This window comes from Pecten maximus, chromosome 3 (genome assembly GCF_902652985.1).
Source record: "Pecten maximus chromosome 3, xPecMax1.1, whole genome shotgun sequence".
Taxonomy (NCBI): domain Eukaryota; kingdom Metazoa; phylum Mollusca; class Bivalvia; order Pectinida; family Pectinidae; genus Pecten; species Pecten maximus.
Window position 1 is genome coordinate 4,810,990 of NC_047017.1, and position 20,396 is coordinate 4,831,385.

The window sequence follows — 20,396 nt, forward strand, 5'->3', positions numbered from 1 at the left end:
TGAAAAGATTAAGTTTTTGGTCAGGAAAAATCAGAGGAAAAATTGTAACAACATACCCAGGTAGCATCCTGTTATAAGTTTATGCATTCCAGGAAAAACAGACTTTTTATTTCCAGTTTTATCAAATAAAAAAAAAATGATCTTGCCAAGTACATCACTAAAAAGCCCCATCTTGGTGAAGAAAATGAGCTGTCATTCATTTTAATTTTTTCATTTTTCCAAATTTATTAACCCTTACTGAAGAAAAATTTAATATCTACTTTTCTTGTGAATTTGATTTTAAAATCAAAAAGGTCTTCAATATTAAGGAACCTATACAAAACATGTTAAAATATTTCAGTTAATTCTACGACTCAACTTATGTTGATAATACATGTTGAAGCAGAACAATATACAATGTAAAGGGCTTACAATACAACATTATAGGCCTCTGCAAGAGGCCAAAAGGGCTGCCAAGAGGGTGGGTTGTACACTGAACAAAATGTTGAATATGCATCAATTTTAATGGGGATGTATTTTTTATGTACAGTGTTTATAAATTTATTAAACATGATAGACTCTTTGATAATATTTTGCTAGCTAGCCTGATTCAAAATTTCAAGTTTGAAATTTTTTGTCAGGATGCAGACGTATAACTTGTACAATAGCAGTCTTTTTTAATCCCTTTCCCTACCTTTATCTTAATCTTGTATTTTGCAAAAAAAAACAAAACAATTAAGGTTGACAAAAAGGTTATTAATTTAGATCAGACTATAACAAAATGGCCAGCCAATTTGCACTGAATCTATAATTAATCCTACTTTTCAGTCAAAATTGAATAACAAATAGATACAATGTATGTACCAGATACAACAAAACTGAAAATAATTGCGTACAGCCTCACCATCAGTATCTAAACAATAATATAAAGACACATTTACTTTACAAAATCATTTCAACAATAATTCTATCATTATAGCCGTCACATTTCCTCTATCTAATACCACAGTTACCGTAAACCTGGAATTTACGCAAGGCGGAAATTTACACTCAATACGCAAAGGCCTTTCAGCCGCAAAACATTTCCTCATGCAAATTATTTTGTGATGTATGTGGTATTTATAAAATAGATGCAAAAGTGCAGTAATAACTCCACATGTCTAGTTTTCCTATTAAAACCGCAATATTAATACGCTGCCTAAATAACCACATTTAAAGTATTCAATTTCAAATCATGAATTCACCATTCTAATATTAATTCAGTAAAAACAGATTTGAGAGTAACATCAAAGCTGATGCTAGGAGAAAAATACATATTAATTAAATCGACATGAGATTAAAGACTTTATTTATTCTAGAAACATTATCAAATTTGAGGTGGCTCTCTTGGTATCCATTACTATATTTGTTCAGTCAAATGTCTTCTAGAACTGATTATTTTTCAAATAAATAGGATTAAAATTATTACTTAAATACTGTGTTTGACCAATAATACAGCCCAAATCTTAATCTTATATCAGAACTAACATCAAAACCAATACCATATTTAAAGTTGAAAAAAATGTCTTTAACAATTTGCATAAATATGAGAACGAAAACACAATACACGTGTACTTAACTTTCTTACAATAATCTATGTTCAATGGCTTTAAAACTATTTCTAAGATTTTGATGACTCCATTTTTGAATTTACACTATTCTGCATGTACAATGTATTTATCTTCACCAAGAACGCTTCATCAGCCTATACACATTAATGAAATATTCAGGCGAGAAACTGGACTTTTGTAATACAATGAGGTGATAATGTTAATATTAAAATGGATATATCAACTTAATGATATTTTATATTTTTAAGAATTTTTTCTTGATGATTATTCAACACCCAAAGAAAATATCTTCAATTGTTGAATTCTAAATCAATATCCCAACATTGTTTATCTCTTGTATTTTCTGTTGTTAGATTTAATGCTGGGATAAACATTTATTAATTACATTATTTCAAAACATGTAAAATCTAGGTTTTATATAAAATTCAGTTGTTGTGCAGATGCAAATAAAAAAAATACACAAACAAGCTTATTACAGCTATATATCCATGAAACAAAAGTAACAGAGAAATAAAAAAAAAAAAAATGAAATAATTCTTTCACATGGCCTGCAAACCTTTTCACCTGCATTAACTCTTTTCCTCTAGATACGAATGTGAAGAATTATTTCTGAACCCCCCCCCCCCCCCCCCCCCCCCCTCCCTCCATCCCTCCAGTAATACCCAATACCAATACATTCAAATGCCATTTTTTTATGAGAATCACTAGAAAATGAATTTAAAAAAAATACAATTTTCCCTAAATTTCTGTAAATGTCCCATTAAAAAAAAGTATGATATCTTTAATTGTGTCACAAGTTTTCATGTGAAATATATGAATTACTATTTAAACAAAAACATTAAGAAAATATTTAATGAAGCTTAGCAGATTTTACAGTTTCCCTTGAATCAATGCTGATATATGTAATATACATAATATTTTCATAGCTCCAAGCAACTACTCATATGAAATGAAAATAGATTTACAAACACAATACATCATTCTCCATACAAAAAAATCTCCACAAAACCACAAGATTTCATACAATAAGCCTTCCCTAGAAGATTTACAAATTAAAAACAACTAAGCTGTTGTTAATAGTGAGACGACAGATTCTAGGACAAGACATTGGCAACATTTACTCTGAAACAAAATGATTATTTATGATAGTCCTTTTTTTGTACAATTGTTTTACATCTAACAAGCATTCCCATCTTTCTGCTGGTAGATCAATGCTTGCGTGTCCTCAGGTTTACTCAGAGCTTCAACATAGCTGGTTATTTCTATACGATAAGAAAAATTTCTCATTTTGAGTAGAGGTTGTGAAAATTTTGACCTAAGAAAAATAACCAGTTGCATATGGTACCGCCGATCATGTCCTCCCTAACTATCATATAATGCCGTTTTCACCCTTATTTATTGTTCATAAAAACAATTTCCATTAAAATGTCTTGATTGATCTACAATCCCTTTATAACATCAAAACAGTGCAAAGAACGGCAGTATATCAAGATTTTGAGTATCTCGACATTACCAGCTTACCAAAAATAATTCTAATACTTCATAACAAACTCTTCAGCACTTCCCAGCGGGTTTAAAACTTCATTCAGCACTACCCAGAGAGTTTAAAACTTCAGACATTTTCTCTATCACCACAAAAACACTGGCAAATCTTTTCATTCTTGCAGATTTAAAATGATATAAAAAATCATCAAGTGAAAAATACTGATTTCTTTTCCAGTCTGTGAAGGACATAATGAATTCCCCTGTATATATGATGATTTAACGCCAATATGACCAAAGTTTTCCATGGGAGGTCTGTCTATTTTAACATGTACAGTTATGTGGATGATTAACCATACTTCGTTAAAACTATCTGAATTTTAAACACACCAGTTGGTTATACTAAAACATGTCCAGATTTTTGACTTCATTAAGACTTAGCATTCTGTATTTTCTTATTTTTGATAAATCCTTTGGCATCTTTAACAAGTTTGCGGATATCTTCTGAATTTTCCGGGTCAAAATCTGAATCGGAATCTCCAGGATTCGGATCGGACTCGTCACTATCTTCTGAGGAGCGTGCGTCGTCGTCGATAAAAGAATCCTTATAATCGTATGTATTCGGAAGACCGTCATCATCGTCCAAGGAATCCGTCTTTCTACCTGGAAATAGATATAACAAGTTAATGATTATACCACTGGCAATTTTATTTTACTATGAACTATGAACTATGCACTATAAACAATTATAAGTTTTCAAACATACAAATGTGTAACAGAAGGAGAAAATGTAGCAGCCAGACCGGGGTTCGAACCCAGGACCCTCCAAACTCTAGACAGACACTCTACCACAGAGCTACCTGGTCGCCGATGATCAATCAAGTCCAGTTCCACTACATTCCTCCCTCCTTTTTTCAAGTCTTTGCCCCCGAAGACCACAAGTTCGGATATCCTCTTGCTAAGCATACTCCTAATGCTTTAAACAAGGATAGGCAAACTCGCAAATTATGTAACAGGAGAAGGAGAAACTGTAGCAGCCAGACCGGGGTTCGAACCCAGGACCCTCCGAACTCTAGACGGACACTCTACCACTGAGCTACCTGGTCGCCGATGATTGACCAAGTCCAGTTACGCTTCAAATGTAATAGAAACTTTTTTGATTTTTATAAAACAAATTTTCTGCAAATCCCTCAAAAGACATCATGGCATTGATTTCTGAGCGCAATCCAGGGTGTATATGAACTTAATTTTTTTGGTAAATTATTCAACAAGATATTAACAGCAAAACACATAATTTTTTAGTCACCACAATATAATCACAGTGCCACTTTTACTGAATCTGTGAGCAACATCAGAGATGTATATAAATACATAGTACATCAATATATTATACATCCCTGTTAATACTTGTGGTACACAAGATATTTAGAGTTTGCTGGTCGATAAGTGTGACCCCCGTGACTCAGAATTATTTTTCCTTTGAAAACCATCATGGTACAAATTTAACAATATATCTTCAAATTGCACAAACAATGCATGTATCCCTCCTTAACGGGCATCATCTCAGACAGTCTAAATACCACACACAAGTTATCACAACCATTTAAAAGATAGTGTTATCATAAAACAAATATATTCTCATAGAAACAACACAGTCTCCTTAAAGTTGAAAATCAATGTGTCACTTTCAATTGGCAGAACTAACACTAAAATACTGCAACAACGGAAACTTCTCTATTGTTAAAATTTCCTTTCCTTGATTTTAAATCAGGATATTAAAAATAAGAAATTAATTTTTCCATGTGGAGAAAAGATATTTAAATTGAAAAGATTTTATACTAAAAATGAGAACTGTGTGGTAATCAAATATTAACAATTATTTTATACATAAATAGTGATTACCTGGAAAAAGATAAAAAAAAAAAAATGATGATGCATGCAGTTTAAGGGTCAGAAGAGGAAAGATGTTTATTCTTTTGGTCCTTAATCTTGTCTGATAAAAATCAAACCAGGTATATATAGAGCTTAATGTTAAGATACAGTTTAATAAGATGTGAATATGAACTAAACTGGTGTGGGATACTGAACGATATATCCTGTTTACAAGCTTTGTGCTATGGACAGCCACTTGTACACACTTGAGTGGCCTCACTTTACACACTGGAGTAATCTCACTTTACTAATTGGAGGGAATGTGAAAACTCAGGATATCCTCAAAGGGTTTTCCATAAAATTCAATAATAAAAAAAGAAATTAAAGCACAACTACTTTTTAATAGGAAAAGGACCAATTGTTTATAAGTACAAAACTTCATGACAAGAGAAGGGACATAAATCCTAAGAAAATATTTGAAACATAAGGCACAACGATCCTGTTGAGAATGCATGTAGTCACAAAAATAGGTTACCGGTATCTATATAATTTGTTTTTACAAAATACATGACAAAGTGAGAAAAACTAAACTTGATTTCATAAAACAGATAAAATATTAACATGATAACTTTGGAATATTGCAATATTTACAATTTCAAGCTATTAAAAAATAAAAGATTTTTTATGAATATTTTTTTTTCATTTTTTTTTTTAAATGACATGAAGATCAGCACACATTTTACACTTTCACACACACATAATGTACATGGAAGCGAGTCATCATCGTCATGACTATCACAGATCTCACTGAAAAATGCATAGATCCAGTACTTCACTCTAACTTCATACATTGTATATGTAAAATGAAAGTTAAATGGGTGGGTAGTGTGGAGTTTACATTCACAACTGGTTTATACTGTACTCACTTTTTCTATTTAGTCCTGCCTTTTCTTTCATATTGTCCTTGTATTTAGCATATTTTCTAGAACGAAAAATAGAAACGTTATTGCAGTACCGAAGTGAAAACCTTATATGGAAAAAACAGATGGAGTTCTAAGTTCCAAAAATGAGATAAGCTATTTATTCAGTGAAAAAGTGCTCTCTACATACCCTTATATCACAAAAAAGAAATGTAGAAAAAAAAAAAAAAAAGTTGTAAAAATCTCTGTCCAGGAAAATCTTGTTCACAACACCATGAAAAGAATGAAAAGTTTTGCATCTGACTTTTCACTATTTTTTTTTTTAATTTATTTCCCAAAAAATTTGGAGTAAGGAATGTGTCATTAACTTATGTCACTAGAGTGCCATTAGCAGAGGTTAGGTATACATACTTGGCAAGCATATCATCCGACATTTCGCTGTCCTCCTCATCATATGTTTCATCTCCCGGGTGGCAAAAGTCAGCGAAGTGAACCGAGTTTTTTCTACAAAAAAAATCAGTTATTTAGCAAACATTCAATTAAAATTACACCAAGCAGTATAAGAAAACATAACTATTTTATTGTTAGATAAAAAGACAACTTAGCAAATTAGAGTTCACCAACAAATATGTCATTTTTTATATGTGTCAAAGATCGAAATGTAGGTCAGAGACACAGGGACTTGACACGTTTCTATGACCCAGAATGAAAATCTACTCGAAGGTCCAACCCCTAGATCAAATATTGCCAGTAATAAGTAATCTAGAGGTCAGACCCTGGGGTAAGTGATCTGGGGGTCTAACCCTGGGGTAAATTTTCATTCTAGCTCATTAATTAAAACATTTCAAGCCCATGTAGACAGAGTATCCAACTTTTGATAATTTTTTTCCCTTTGAATTTATTTTTCATTTTCTTCCAGACATAGCATGTACATTACATTATTAAATGTTTCCTTAACATTTTGTCTTTATCAATAATTATGATCAACGAATGCAATGTCATGTGATATGCAAGTCCATGTTATTGTATATCAGTATTATAACAGTAATTTCCTAACACACTGAATGTTGTAGAAGGATGAAACATGCATGTAAGATCTATTTGGAAAATCATGTGAAGTAATAAACCTCAAGTATGGATTCCAGAGACATGTGGTGTTGTTACGGACTAAATACTATTTCACATTTTTCAGTTGTCAGACCAAACTTACAGTGTACCTGCATTAACATTTTTTACAATTACAAACTGACTTTCCATTTCATTTTAATTTTGAACATTTTAATTGTCTTCAGTGGTATTGTTCCTTCCTTTAAACACGAATATTATAATTCTTGTTCCTTCCTTTAAACACAAATATTATACTTCGTTAATCTCCCTTCCCTTCTAACAAGATCTGGTCGGGTGGCACAGTGGTAACACACTTGCCTTTCACCGAGACGACAGGGGTTTGATTCCCTGATCGCACGTGAAAAAGTATGCGGTCACCTGCCGGATCACGTGGGTTTTCCCTGGGTACTCCGGTTTCCTCCTACAGTAAGACCCCTTGCACCCTTCTATCCGGGCCAACAAGCATGATTAATATAACTTTATTTTGTATTTTTTCATATTATTGGGTATATCTTTAAAAAAAATATCCTTATGAACAATAACCATTCGAATTTGATGATATATGTATATAAAAAACATCAATTATTAATTATAAAAAGGTTATCACAATTCGTTGATCAATAGTCTGAATATGCAAATTTTGTGACATATACGATAACACGCATGCGCACAACACACTAAAACACCTGAAAACAAAAATGGCTTCCAATGTGAATCGACTGCGGTTGAAAAGGATAACAGCTTCCGCAATGAAGAGAATAATTGGAAAATGGGTCAAACACAATCCTAGAATTAAACTGGGGAAGCAGTACAATAGATTGTAACAGTTCAAACATGAAAACAGCAGTAATACGGACGCCGCTCTGCTAATTAACAGTACACATATTACCTGTAACACTTCTTTCCAAACATGCATTTCTTTCTCTTTTTCACTTTCGGAGTATCATCTTCCTCCTCCTCCTCCTCTTCCTCCTCCTCACTGTCTTTCTTTGCCTCCGGCTTTGCCACAGGTTTAGCTGCAGGCTTGGCTACTGTCTTCGGTTGTGGTTTTACTGCTGCCTTTGAAGGTTTCTTCTTCTCCTCCTCACTTTCAGACTCGTCACTATCTTCGTCCTTTCCCTTTTTCTTTCCTTTCTGAGCCTTGGGTTTTTCCTCTTCAGATTCATCCTCCTCCTCCTCTTCTTCACTCTCACTTTCACTCTTCTTTTTCTTTGGTCGTCCCTTCTTTTTTCTGTAATCTTCCTCAGAATCCTCATCCTCGCTGCTTTCTTTCTTTCGACGCCCTCTGCCTCGTCGTGCTGATGGTCTAGGTTTATATTCCTCTTCTGAATCCTCGTCATCAATGTCTTTGAACTTCCTCGTTGCTGCAGCACTTGCTCGCCGTTTACTAACACGGGGAACGTAACTTTCGTCAGAATCACTATCCGATCCGCGTCTCCGACGCCCTCTCTTCCGACCAGGTGATTTCTTTGGCGTCTTTTTTGACTAAAACAAAATAATTCCTCCAACATTCAAGTTAAGCTGCACATTTTCAAACATGTTAGCCAGAGTATATGTGAAATATATGCTTTTAGACTTAAAAGTGGATTAATTTTCAAGAAAAAAAAAGACTGACTTCAAACACTCTTTCTTGAAATTGACTATAATATTGTGTTCCTTAGAAAATTGTTGTTTGTTTTGTTGCGCAACTGAAAGTCATTCAAATCAAGACCAAAACAATTACTTTATAGAATATTTATGACTAAAATATAATCAATCTTAGACCCCAAACACCTTCAATTCTTCAAAAATGAAACTATGTAGTAATATTTCAAATCTTTTTGTCTTGCCACAAATGAAACCTTCCTATTTCATGGATGCCTCCTACTAACTAAGAAAACAAAATAATATTTCTTTTCTGTCGGACTGTACATTTACTTTTCTATTTGAAGCCTCCCAATCGCTGCCAGAGTCATCATCATCTAGTACAAAGTCGCTATCCTTGGCGTCCGACATATCCTCTTCCTCGTCTGACAAGTCATCTGGTGCAACAAATTCATCTACTGCAAAAAAAGGACAAAGAAAAAAGGCCCATTGGGCCTGTACTGCATACCATACATAACTTGGGACTTAATGATCTAATGATTACTAGTAGATATATAGCATCGCATTAACTGGTTTGACAAAGCATTTGGCATTGTTTTTTCACAGCCGATTGACTGTCGGAGTCATTGATATTGTACCAAAATCACAGCAATAGTTTTAAGAATATGCATTTCAATCAAGTTCAGGTAAGGTTAGCGATTCTTAAATATACACACCATAACTGCCCCTCTTTGTCGCAGCTGACCTGGCTGGACGACTCGTGGAAGGTGTATTCCAATCCCGCACTCGTCTTACTCGCTTAAAGGGCTTTTTCTTTACTTCTTCTTCTTCAGATTCATCTTTCCGTTTTGATTTCTTTGGTGACTCCTCTTCCGACATTTCCTCCTCGGATGAGTCATCACTCTGCTTTTTCACCCGTTTAGGTGGAGATTTTACCACAGGTTTCCTCCCTCGTCCTCTGCCAGTATTTCTAGGTTTATATTCCACCTCTTCTTCATCATCATCTTCTTCTTCCTCATCATCATCCTCATCTTTCTTCCTCTTTTTTGGAGTAGCTTATAAGAAAATAAAGCACATACATATAAATAAGAAAATACATGAGCAGTGTCTTAAGATATAAGCTATATTTTGACAAAGGATAAATAACAACAAAAACACATTTTTGCAAATGACTGGGATTTCTTATCGCTGTACAGCAAAAATATACAGACAGAAGTATTTCTGCAGGATAAAATCAATTATGATGTTTTTTCCTCAATGACCAATTCTAAACAGTAGCTCCCCAAATCAGCACCACAGACTGATATAACAACAGCACAAGCTTGTACCTAAATATAGTACAAAACAATGAACTTTCACACGTCAGGATATACCACTGGGTCAATAAATCATCATATTCACCTGAAAACAGGTAGATAATTGTACATTAACATTTCCACAGTGTCCTAGAATACAGACTGTTACATCACTACTTCCTAAACAATACCTTTGCCCCGACCACGCGGTTTGGGTTTGAACAGACTGTTACATCACTACTTCCTAAACAATACCTTTGCCCCGACCACGCGGTTTGGGTTTGAACAGACTGTTACATCACTACTTCCTAAACAATACCTTTGCCCCGACCACGCGGTTTGGGTTTGTACTCCTCTTCGGACTCCTCCTCAGACTCTTCGGACACCTCCGATTCACTGGCTGCTTTCTTTTTCTTAGTTACTTCTACATTCACTATACAAGTATGCATATCATTAGAAATATTGTACCAAAAACAAAGAGGTAACCATCAATTCTCATTTTCATTTTTTTTAATTTCACTTAATTTCATGGAGTTAAAATTTTGAAATTGTCTCAGTCAGCAATAATTTGCGAATATTGAATCTCAAATAACCATGCCTTGACACTTCTATACATTATGAGTATAATTAATATATAAATTCTTGCTGAGTATTTATTTTTGCACTACATAATATTATGATTCTGAATATACCAAAATTAATTCCCCCAAATATTACCAAATATACAGTAAATGTTTGATGGAAAACATACAAGCTACATTAATTAGACATATTTTGGTTAGTTTCTACCTTTGGCTCTTTTCTTGGGCGATTTTTGTTCCTCGTCGGACTCCGCCTTTTTGAGCGTTGCTGTTAAAACAAACCAGTAGTAATTTCATTTTACTAAGTAACCACAAAGCCAATTTTTTAAATGACTCTTTTTCAGATTCAATTTTTTAAACTTATTCGAGGTTTAGATCCCATCCATTTTTAATTCTAGCACATGTATCACTTTAGGATCTAGAAAACCTTGCCTTAATTATCATCTCAAATTCACTAATACACCAGATTCAAGTTTTGATTGTTGTTTAAAACTTATACTCTGTGCAGAATAGATGTTTGGGGGTTTGTTGTTGTTCATAAAAGGAAACTGCTTTCAATAACAGTACTTGCATTTTTTAATTAATAATCACCAAAGTACCTGAAATAGAAAACTGAATCTTCATGACTCCATCCATACATGTGAAGAATATGACTGCTTGATGGCCGTCTTGTATTCCATAGTCAAATCTTTAACAAGTAATAATTTTTTGGTATGGTATAATGAAGAAGCGGAAGTTCCTTTGTAATCTATTTAATCCTACCTGGTTTTTTCTTCTCTGGTTTAGCTGTTGCCTTCTTGGTTGGACTAGAAGAAACGCCAGATACTTTGGCGATCTGTACCATCCAGTTGGGAAGTACTCGCTTCTTTTCAGTGGGCAGACTCATGTCTTCCTTACTAGGAGATTGTGTCTTCTATAACCAAAATATCATAATCATGTTCAATACGCACATCACAAACAGTTAAAAAAAATATAATGTAACGTTAAAATAATTTTTGTCTCTTTTCATGCCACCATAACTCATACCAACAACACACATATTTTAGCCGTAGGCATCATTTATAACATTTCATGCACATTGTAATTTAATATTTAACTCATTTTGAAACAGATTTTGATCATACTTCATATAGTGGTCAAGTCTGAGAAAAACTTGAATGAGTTGGAATCAGGGCTTATCAACTGCAGGTAAACTTGAGGGGATTTTTATCGCATTCGATGACTTGCTAAAATATACTAAACATAGTTTATATGCAAATATATCACATATACAGGTACCTTTCCTTTCTTTGCAGGACTTCCAACATCTTCCTCTTCCTCATCCTCCTCTTCCTCATTTTCTGAATCTAAAATTTAGTTGGGAAATAATGTGTTACAAAAATTTGATCATGTGATGACATGATATCAATCATAGCACAACTATACATGTAGGTTTCTTTACACATGAAATAAAGTATTCCAACACATACACAACTCTATTAGCCTGTAGCAGACATGTACCAGGTGATAGATTTGAAAATAAAGACATCTCAACATCCACAAACAGTTATCTTATTTATTCTGGTCTAACTGTCGTTTTCCTGTTTTGACCACTAAGCCACCATCATAATTATTTACAAATTCCACATGCTCTTTATTATAAGCACACATGTTTTTCCCCAAAAAAAATCAACATACCTGCTGACTTTTGAGCTGCCGTGTCATTTTCGCCACTGAAAATTAAACATATACGGTAATATATGTTTATTATAATATATACAATTCTACATAACAGTAAATTATGTATGCCCTTAAATAACATACTTAAGACTCAAATGTCAAAATTTGTGTAAAGTATTCAATAATTTAATGTTAAATTAAATCAAATGGTAATGATGTGCCCTCACACCACTGTACGCACCCTCACACCACTGTACATGCCCTCACCACACCGTACACGCCCTAACACCACTGTACGTGCCCTCACACCACCGTACGTGCCCTCATTATTAAGATAGCTTGATTTTGCTATAAAAACATTACACTCACCCCTTGTTTGCTCCATTTGTAATTTTGCTTGATTTTACTTTGAAGAAAAGTTTATCCGGCAGTAAACCAAACACATCTCCCTCTCGGAGACATCGCTTCTCGTCTTTAGGGAGAGCAACAGCTGAACCTGCTCCGTTCTTTTTGAAAAAGCATGGATTACTGTGTGTCTGAAAGGAAACACAACACAGAGAATGTAGATTACAAACGATTATTTTATTTGATCTGTGCTTGCATTGTACTTATATACTTATAAGTACCTGGCAGTGACCAGTTGTAGAGGATATCTGGTGTAATCATGACTTTAAAAAAAAATTATCTTGGTTTATGAGCTGCAAAGAATAACAAAAACTTTTCAAAAACTAGGACATTTAAGTTGATTTGATATGCAAATGATAGCCAATTAACACATTCTATACACATGAAAATGCCCAGATAAAAGGACCTGGAACAAGTTAAAACTCTGTTTAGCAGAGTAAAACAAGTTGTTCCCAACACCACAACATGAGCCAGGCCTGTACCAAACAGCACTCAGTTCAATGTTAGAAGTCACATAGTAGACTGCAGCAGGAAAAATGGACAGCCTCGAAAATTAACCCTTACCACGCTGTGCAATATTACTATAGTATATGCCTGGCCGCTGCATTCGTTTTGCCTAAGTACTAAATCCGTCATGTATGATGTTCAATCTGTAATAACTTTTTTTATTTGTTGTCACAGTGGAAAATTTTATGTAAGAAAATTGTTTATCAGATCCTGCTCTTTCCACCTGTGTAAATTTTGATGAGGTAAGATAATCCTTTTTACCTGTACAGGCAGGTAAAGTTAATTAACAGGTAAGAAAAAAAATGTAGACTTTAAGATAACTTGTAACAATTTAATTATTGGATATATCATTAGTCATAACATATTTCTTGAAAATTAACACAATTCATTGATAGTTGTATATTACCTGCTAAAATTGCACCTTTTTTACGGGTAAAATTAATTTGCAATTAAAGGTATACTAATTGAAATAAACGCTTGTACATTGCCTTGTTTTTTGTGTATTTTATCACAAGTCAGTTGGTCACTTCATTCTATCTTCTATAATGAACTTATTTACACAACCATGTATATCACATGTTTATGATTCATGACTAGATAGGGGCTGTTATCGGTACGTGATCTTCCCTTTCCCACCCCATCTCGTTATCCTCGACAAGGTCTCGATCCTTTGCAGATTGGACCATTTCAACCTGCCGATCTTCCACCAAATGTGCATTAACAACATCGAGGGGATCAAACCCTTCAAATTCCTCAGATTCTCTATCAGAGTTTATTATCATATTCATATAATATCATCAAAGTTATCAGCCTAACCTTCTGAAGAGTCCGCCATGTTTTGCAGCGACAATATTAATGTGCCCACTCATCACCGGCTCTGTTATCAGTTATTATCTTGAAAGTTTTACTTAAACCCCTCATAAATAACAAACGCAAATTAGACTCAGATTCATGCTTTATTAGATAGAGATAAATCCAGATGTGTTCCGGGTATCTGTTACCAGTAACAGTAGCCCGAGTTTCCTCTGGCCCTGTCACCATGTCTGATGTAGGGCCAGAGCGCACAACTATATGAAAACGTGGAATTCTCCGACACCGTTTGGTGTCGCTAAGAATCTGGTGCAAATACAATAAAATCGGGAGTGACATAACACCTACCTTACATATATGGATAAATGAGATATTTATTTACCCCAGAACACCCATTTAGTCCCACATAGGTGTTTTATTCCGTCCGTATAGACCCTCGCTTTACGCTAGTCAAAATTTCATACTGTTGACCCGCCATTTTGTAAGTGATAGTACGACTAACCACCCGAATCGGAACGCAATGGACCGAAAAGACCACATATCAATTATTGTGTTTTTCTTCTTACATAGTTAAAATTAAGAAAACTAAGCTTATTATTTCCCAAAACCTGTTATATTCAATTCAAAAATTTATTATTTATAAACTATAAGCGGTAAAATATATAAAAATAAATGTTGTATTTTTTTTTCTTTTCGCTCCATCGCGCACTGATCAGGGTAATTAGGCCGCCCACGACCTACATAGTTTGCAATATGGCGTCGAGTCAAGTATAAAATTTTGACTAGCGTAAAGCGAGGGTCTATACGGACGGAATAAAACACCTATGTGGGACTAAATGGGTGTTCTGGGGTAAATAAATATCTCATTTTTCTATATATGTAAGGTAGGTGTTATGTCACTCCCGATTTTATTGTATTTGCACCAGATTCTTAGCGACACCAAACGGTGTCGGAGAATTCCACGTTTTCATATAGTAGTGCGCTCTGGCCCTACACCAGACATGGTGACAGGGCCAGAGGAAACTCGGGCTACAGTAACAGGTGGTACATTCTAGAGGCTACAAACAAACGGCATATGCCGTGATTAGCAGTACGGGACAGTTTTGTGAGCACGGCATATGCCGTGATAAGCGTGGTAAGGGTTAATATACCTAAGTAACAGGAGAGGAAAATCACAACGACCAGACCTGGACTTTGATCCAGCACTTCCAAACTCTAGACAGTCTCTCTAACCATTTAAGCTATGTAGCCTGGTCACTGAAATTCAGCCGGTCAAGTTAGGCAACGCTCATTCCACCCTCAAAAAAGTCTTTGATTCCAGAAACACAAGAACATATACCACATCCATGAGTATTTAGATGGCTGTCAAATTTAACTGGGTAGGGAAAAGGCAACAACCAGACCGGGACTCAAGCTCGGACCTCCAAACTCTTAGCGTCACTCTTACCATTTACCTGGCCACAGGTGTTCAACGCATTCGAGTTCTGCACACCTACACAAACAGTTAAACTCATAGGATTTGCACTGGGTATCTTTAAATTGGGTATCTTTTAGATTAAATGAAAGTTTCCATTACAGTTTGAAAGGAATTCCTGAAAACATCTGGTACCCTTCTTCTTCTTGTTTTCTTCAAAAGGCTATGGGAATGCTTAAACACAAGATATTTGATAAACATAGAAAATAATGTACTTACTGGTGTCAGGTATAAATCACCATTTTCCACTTCCAGTATGCCATGGTTCCGTGAAACTTTCTTATCAGTGACCTGAAAATTAAACAGATAGATTCAGAAATTAATTTTAAAAACATTTTTTTTCCGACATGTTTAAATTCATCCAATATAAGTAAAAGTAGAGAAGTGTCAATTTCGACAGTATTTGCTGATAGAATATCAGATACAGTAGTGTAGTATATGTTTTTCTTTTTGTTTTTAAATTTGTGCACAATTTTGTTGTGATTAGTCAATCTAATCAATGATTAAAGCTATTTATTTTACCTTTGACTGACTTATATTTATCAATCTTGATCTTCTGTGATAAATCATGATTTGACTCTATAACTTTCAGGAGTAATTGAGATTTACAGCAACTCGAAAAGTGATTAACTGAACAAAATTGCCCATAACCTTAAATCACCTAAAATATATTATAGCTACAATGTAGATAACTTAAAACCTATCAAACACTTTTCCCCAATTTTTGGTGATGTTTTTGCAGATATTTCCCTTTCTTTGCATGAGAGATCATTAATCAACCATCAAACATTAATCAGAAATTGTTATGACCAATCATGACTTATTTATTTCTAAAACGATTCCCAACTCTTAACTTTTGTTAAAATTGCAATGATAATGATTGCCAACTGTAACAGACAATTTTACCTGTAGGAATGGTCCCCTTCCTATCACTGTCTTTGCAAGTGGCACTTCAATCACATCACTGCCATCCAATGATATAAGTGATATACCAGACATGTTTATTTTTTCTGAAAAAACAGAAATATGTTTTATGGAAAAATATTTCAGAAACAGTTCTTCCCAGTTGAGCTGGGTTGGATAATGACCATTAAGTGTTATGTATTGTAAGGTAGAAACAAATTGAAATTGGAAATACAAGAGAGCAATAAATTGACAACATCAATCTGAGAGCCATAATTACTTAGCATTATATCAGTGGAACATCAACCAGCTATCTGCACCATATACCATGTTAAAGTAGCATTGATCTGTGAATGACATTGATTAATTAGAGATCATCAGCTGGTTAAGTGGTTTCTCGGAATTAGAAACAGTAAACATAAGACATCTTTTCTTCTCAAAATTTGCAAACTCATAGCATTTTTGCTTATTTTGGGCAGTATTTGGAAGTTATTTGTCTGAATACATCTTAGTCTCATATGAAGATTCAAAATAATATTGAATATTAAACTGTTAAAATAAGCTCACCCCACATTGCAGACATAATTTTCAAGAATGCAAGACAATGCTATGCAGGCCTTTATTCTTTAAATGTACACGACGTCGGTCTAAATTCTAATGATTTTCAATATTGCTTGAGAAAATTCATGCAAAATTCCTTTACATTATCAGATTTGAGGCAGTTTCACTTCAAACGCAAGTTAAACTTTTCTATCTGAAGTCCGCCCGTTGTGTGCACTTTTTATTGCATCACAAATGAATTCACATCAAAATCAACGTTGAAATAATGATTGTACGATTCGTTACAATCTTATGATGAGGATGCAGATGTGCGCCGATTATGAAAAGGACAATGCCGACGCCGAAAGTGATGATAGATGGTAAACAAAAAGGCGATGTGTAAACAAACTGGGGTCGATGGCCATTGAAAATATAACAATTAATATTTAACAATTATGCATATATAATAGCGTGAATGCAATTACATTTTGTTTGCCAAACCATGGAAAATGATGACCAAAGACAGAATTCTTCTCGGCTCTAACGCATGTTTCTTGTTTTCCCTTGCATTTTTCTTGCCTCCAAGCCAGAAGAGTTCTTCTCTAAAGAACGATAACGCGAATACTTTTCCGCCGCGAATAGGAGATATATAAAAATCGTCGGGCATACTGTAAAACAGATACCATAAGTTATGAAGCCATTTAGTCGACCTACATTTGTCCATGTCATAAACATACAGCGTACATTAAAATATCCACAAATACGCTAAGAAAAAAAAACTTTTCAAGCAGAACAGTGTCAATCTGGAATGAATTGCCAGAACAGTTATATCAGCATTAAATGTAAACTCCTTCAAAAACAAGCTAGACGATCACTGGAAAAACCAAGAACTTTTCTTTAATTACAAAGCATCAATTAAATCATAAAAACAATGTACAGTAGACCGGACAGAAGTACTATATCAATCTCATGTATTATTTTGAGTCTGGTATAGAGGACTTTAAAAGTCCTGAACCAGAAATAAACTTATCTTATCTTATTGTTATACAAACATAAAACACTCTAAAAAGCAGTGAAAGTTAGTTACGGTACCCAACCACTTTGACTCTACTACATTGTATAATATGGCGCGAGAAGGATGTCATAATTAAATATTTTTGCCAATTCGATTTTTGCCTAGGCAAATATATTTCTGCCTACGCAAAATTCGATTTTTGCCTAAGCATAATTATTATTGCCAAGGCAAAAATCGAAGCAAAATTATTTTTGCCAAGGCAAAAATCGAATATTGCCTTGGCAGAAATATTTAATTATGACATCCTTCATATGTATACAGCCTTTTTTGCAGCATGCGCTTTAATAATCGGTTCAATTTCAATTCTGGGACAAAAACAAAAACCAAAAAAAAAACTTAATTGGCAGCATTAACAAGAAGGACGATATCGCGGAAATCTAAAGTGGTTGAAAGTATCTGTTTTTGTTCATTTTTTTTCTGGTAAATTATTCGTATTATGCGTATCTCAAAGATGTTAAGCAATATGTAATATGTAGTGGTCTTCATGAACTTGTGGAATTCATATGATTTAATACTTAAAGTATATATATATGATGACAATATGTTTCATTTGAAACCGTATTTCCTAGTTTTGGGTATGATGTTACGTGTTGTGGAGGCATATGGCGGTGTGGTACATGTATCTTGCGTATGATTTTGTAAGTTTCTATTAAAGCCATTTGTCTCATTCTTCGGATTTTTTTTTTTTTTTTTTTTTTTTCAATGTAGTTATTTGTGCTTTGGTTGAGTAATCTCACCATATGATTTTTTTTTTTTTTTTGTGATTATTTAAATGACCAAGTGCTCGGCCGTGTACTTGGATTGAATATTAAGCAGGGCGTATGAACTATTATTATTTACATATCATAAATTTATACTTTTTGTTTTCTATTTTCTATATGTAAGGCAATCTAATACATATGTTTTACTTGTAGTCTTTTTAGTTGGGTTCTTTCTCCCTTTCAGTATTTTTTTTCAGTACGATTTTTTATAGTTTGTGATGTCTTGTTTACCACTTTAATGTGCTTGTGATACAAAATCGGTGTTACTATTAGTTCGAAAGTGGTGGAAGAGCGGATTAGTAGAACATTTCTGAGAGATAGTCCGAGTTTCCTCTGGCCCCGACTACAGACATGGACATTCTGACAGATAGCCCGAGTTTCCTCTGGCCCCGACTACAGACATGGACATTCTGACAGATAGTCCGAGTTTCCTCTGATCCCGACTACAGACATGAATATTCTGACAGATAGTCCGAGTTTCCTCTGATCCGGACTGCAGACATGGACATTCTGACAGATAGCCCGAGTTTCCTCTGGCCCCGACTACAGACATGAATATTCTGACAGATAGTCCGAGTTTCCTCTGATCCCGACTGCAGACATGGACATTCTGACAGATAGCCCGAGTTTCCTCTGGCTCCGACTACAGACAGGGGCATTCTGACAGACAGTCCGAGTTTCCTCTGGCTCCGACTGCAGACATGGACATTCTGACAGATAGCCCGAGTTTCCTCTGGCTCCGACTACAGACATGGACATTCTGACAGATAGCCCGAGTTTTCTCTGGCCCCGACTACAGACATGGACATTCTGACAGATACCATGGACATTCTGACAGATAGCCCGAGTCTCCTCTGATTCCGACTGCAGACATGGACATTCTGACCGATAGTCCGAGTTTCCTCTGGAGAGAGTTCTAGTAAATAATTCTCTAAACCCTGATTATTTGTGTGGTTCTCTTGTCAAAGATTGCGATCACGTCTTCTTCCATTGTCCTCGCTACTCCACTAATCAAATCATTATTTCCCCTTTTATTATCAAGTGTTTGATAGACACAATAACACCCATGCTTGAATATGTTTATTTTTTAAACCAATCAATATCGTTAAAGGGGCACTCCTTCGTTTGAATGAAGCTTAGGTTTGGTTTGTTTTTGTTTAACGTCCTATTAACAGCCAGGGTCATTTAAGGACGTGCCAGGTTTTGGAGGTGGAGGAAAGCCGGAGTACCCGGAGAAAAACCACTGGTGGAGGGCTAGTGTTAAAGTGTCAGGACACCTTAACCACTCGGCCACCGCGGCCCCTATGAAGCTTAGGTCGTCAAAATTAAACTAACTGGAAAATATGTATTTTTTCCAAATAGTAAAAGTTATAATCTTTACATTAATAAGGCAGTTTTACTCTCAAGATAAACCAATGTTTTTCGAGTATTAAATCCTGAAAATTCTTAATTCGACCCGAAGTATCACTAATTAGTGATTACCGCAAAGACATAAGGTATTTGTATGCGATACGTCTTTTCTTATATATTTCGGCGTTAATTTCATTACATGTAGGCACAAACACTCATATAATCATCGTTCAGACATAGATTTCACCAATAGAAATTGTTCACGTTTCTGATGTCCGAACGAAGGAATGCCCCTTTAAAGATAATATGATGCATGTATGCTATCCCACTAAATAATACCATTCCTACATTCCAACCAGTTTGTGTTTACGTGACCCAGCTGATTAGATACCCAAGAGTTTGTTCCCGATATTTCCATTTCCGTACATAGATGTCGACAGTTGACGAGGTGAAAATCTTAAATAAGAATACACCAACCCTCA

General features: G+C 34.7%; 1 protein-coding gene and 1 non-coding gene across 4 annotated transcripts; both read right to left on the reverse strand.

Moving 5' to 3' along the window:
- Nucleotides 1–2,227: 2,227 nt before the first annotated feature.
- Nucleotides 2,228–17,316, reverse strand: LOC117323003 (aprataxin and PNK-like factor). Of its 3 annotated transcripts, none has more exons than XM_033877983.1 (15): nt 17,214–17,316; nt 16,192–16,295; nt 15,505–15,576; nt 12,459–12,625; nt 12,108–12,142; nt 11,709–11,776; nt 11,193–11,343; nt 10,639–10,698; nt 10,169–10,282; nt 9,271–9,609; nt 8,888–9,009; nt 7,860–8,455; nt 6,275–6,367; nt 5,870–5,925; nt 2,228–3,734 (listed from the first exon to the last, which is right to left on the reverse strand). In XM_033877983.1, exons 2-15 carry the CDS (start codon nt 16,282–16,284, stop codon nt 3,502–3,504), a joined length of 2,199 nt encoding a protein of 732 aa, XP_033733874.1. In that variant the 5' UTR covers nt 16,285–16,295; nt 17,214–17,316; the 3' UTR covers nt 2,228–3,501. The 3 variants fall into 3 exon arrangements, with proteins under 3 accessions (XP_033733874.1, XP_033733873.1, XP_033733875.1); XM_033877982.1 differs by having other exon boundaries at nt 8,888–9,012; XM_033877984.1 differs by lacking the exon at nt 5,870–5,925 and having other exon boundaries at nt 3,515–3,734; nt 8,888–9,012.
- Nucleotides 4,106–4,177, reverse strand: Trnas-aga. The gene has a single exon. It is a non-coding gene; the product is annotated as a tRNA-Ser (tRNA).
- Nucleotides 17,317–20,396: the final 3,080 nt, after the last annotated feature.

Excerpts from the sequence above, each read along its gene's own strand:
- LOC117323003 (XM_033877982.1), bottom strand. The coding sequence starts at position 16,284 with ATGTCTGGTATATCACTTATATCATTGGATGGCAGTGATGTGATTGAA. Across the intron at positions 15,577-16,191 it reads GAAGGGGACCATTCCTACAG|GTCACTGATAAGAAAGTTTC; the intron begins GTAAAATTGTCT and ends TTTAATTTTCAG. Across the intron at positions 11,777-12,107 it reads GGCAGCTCAAAAGTCAGCAG|ATTCAGAAAATGAGGAAGAG; the intron begins GTATGTTGATTT and ends ACTAAATTTTAG.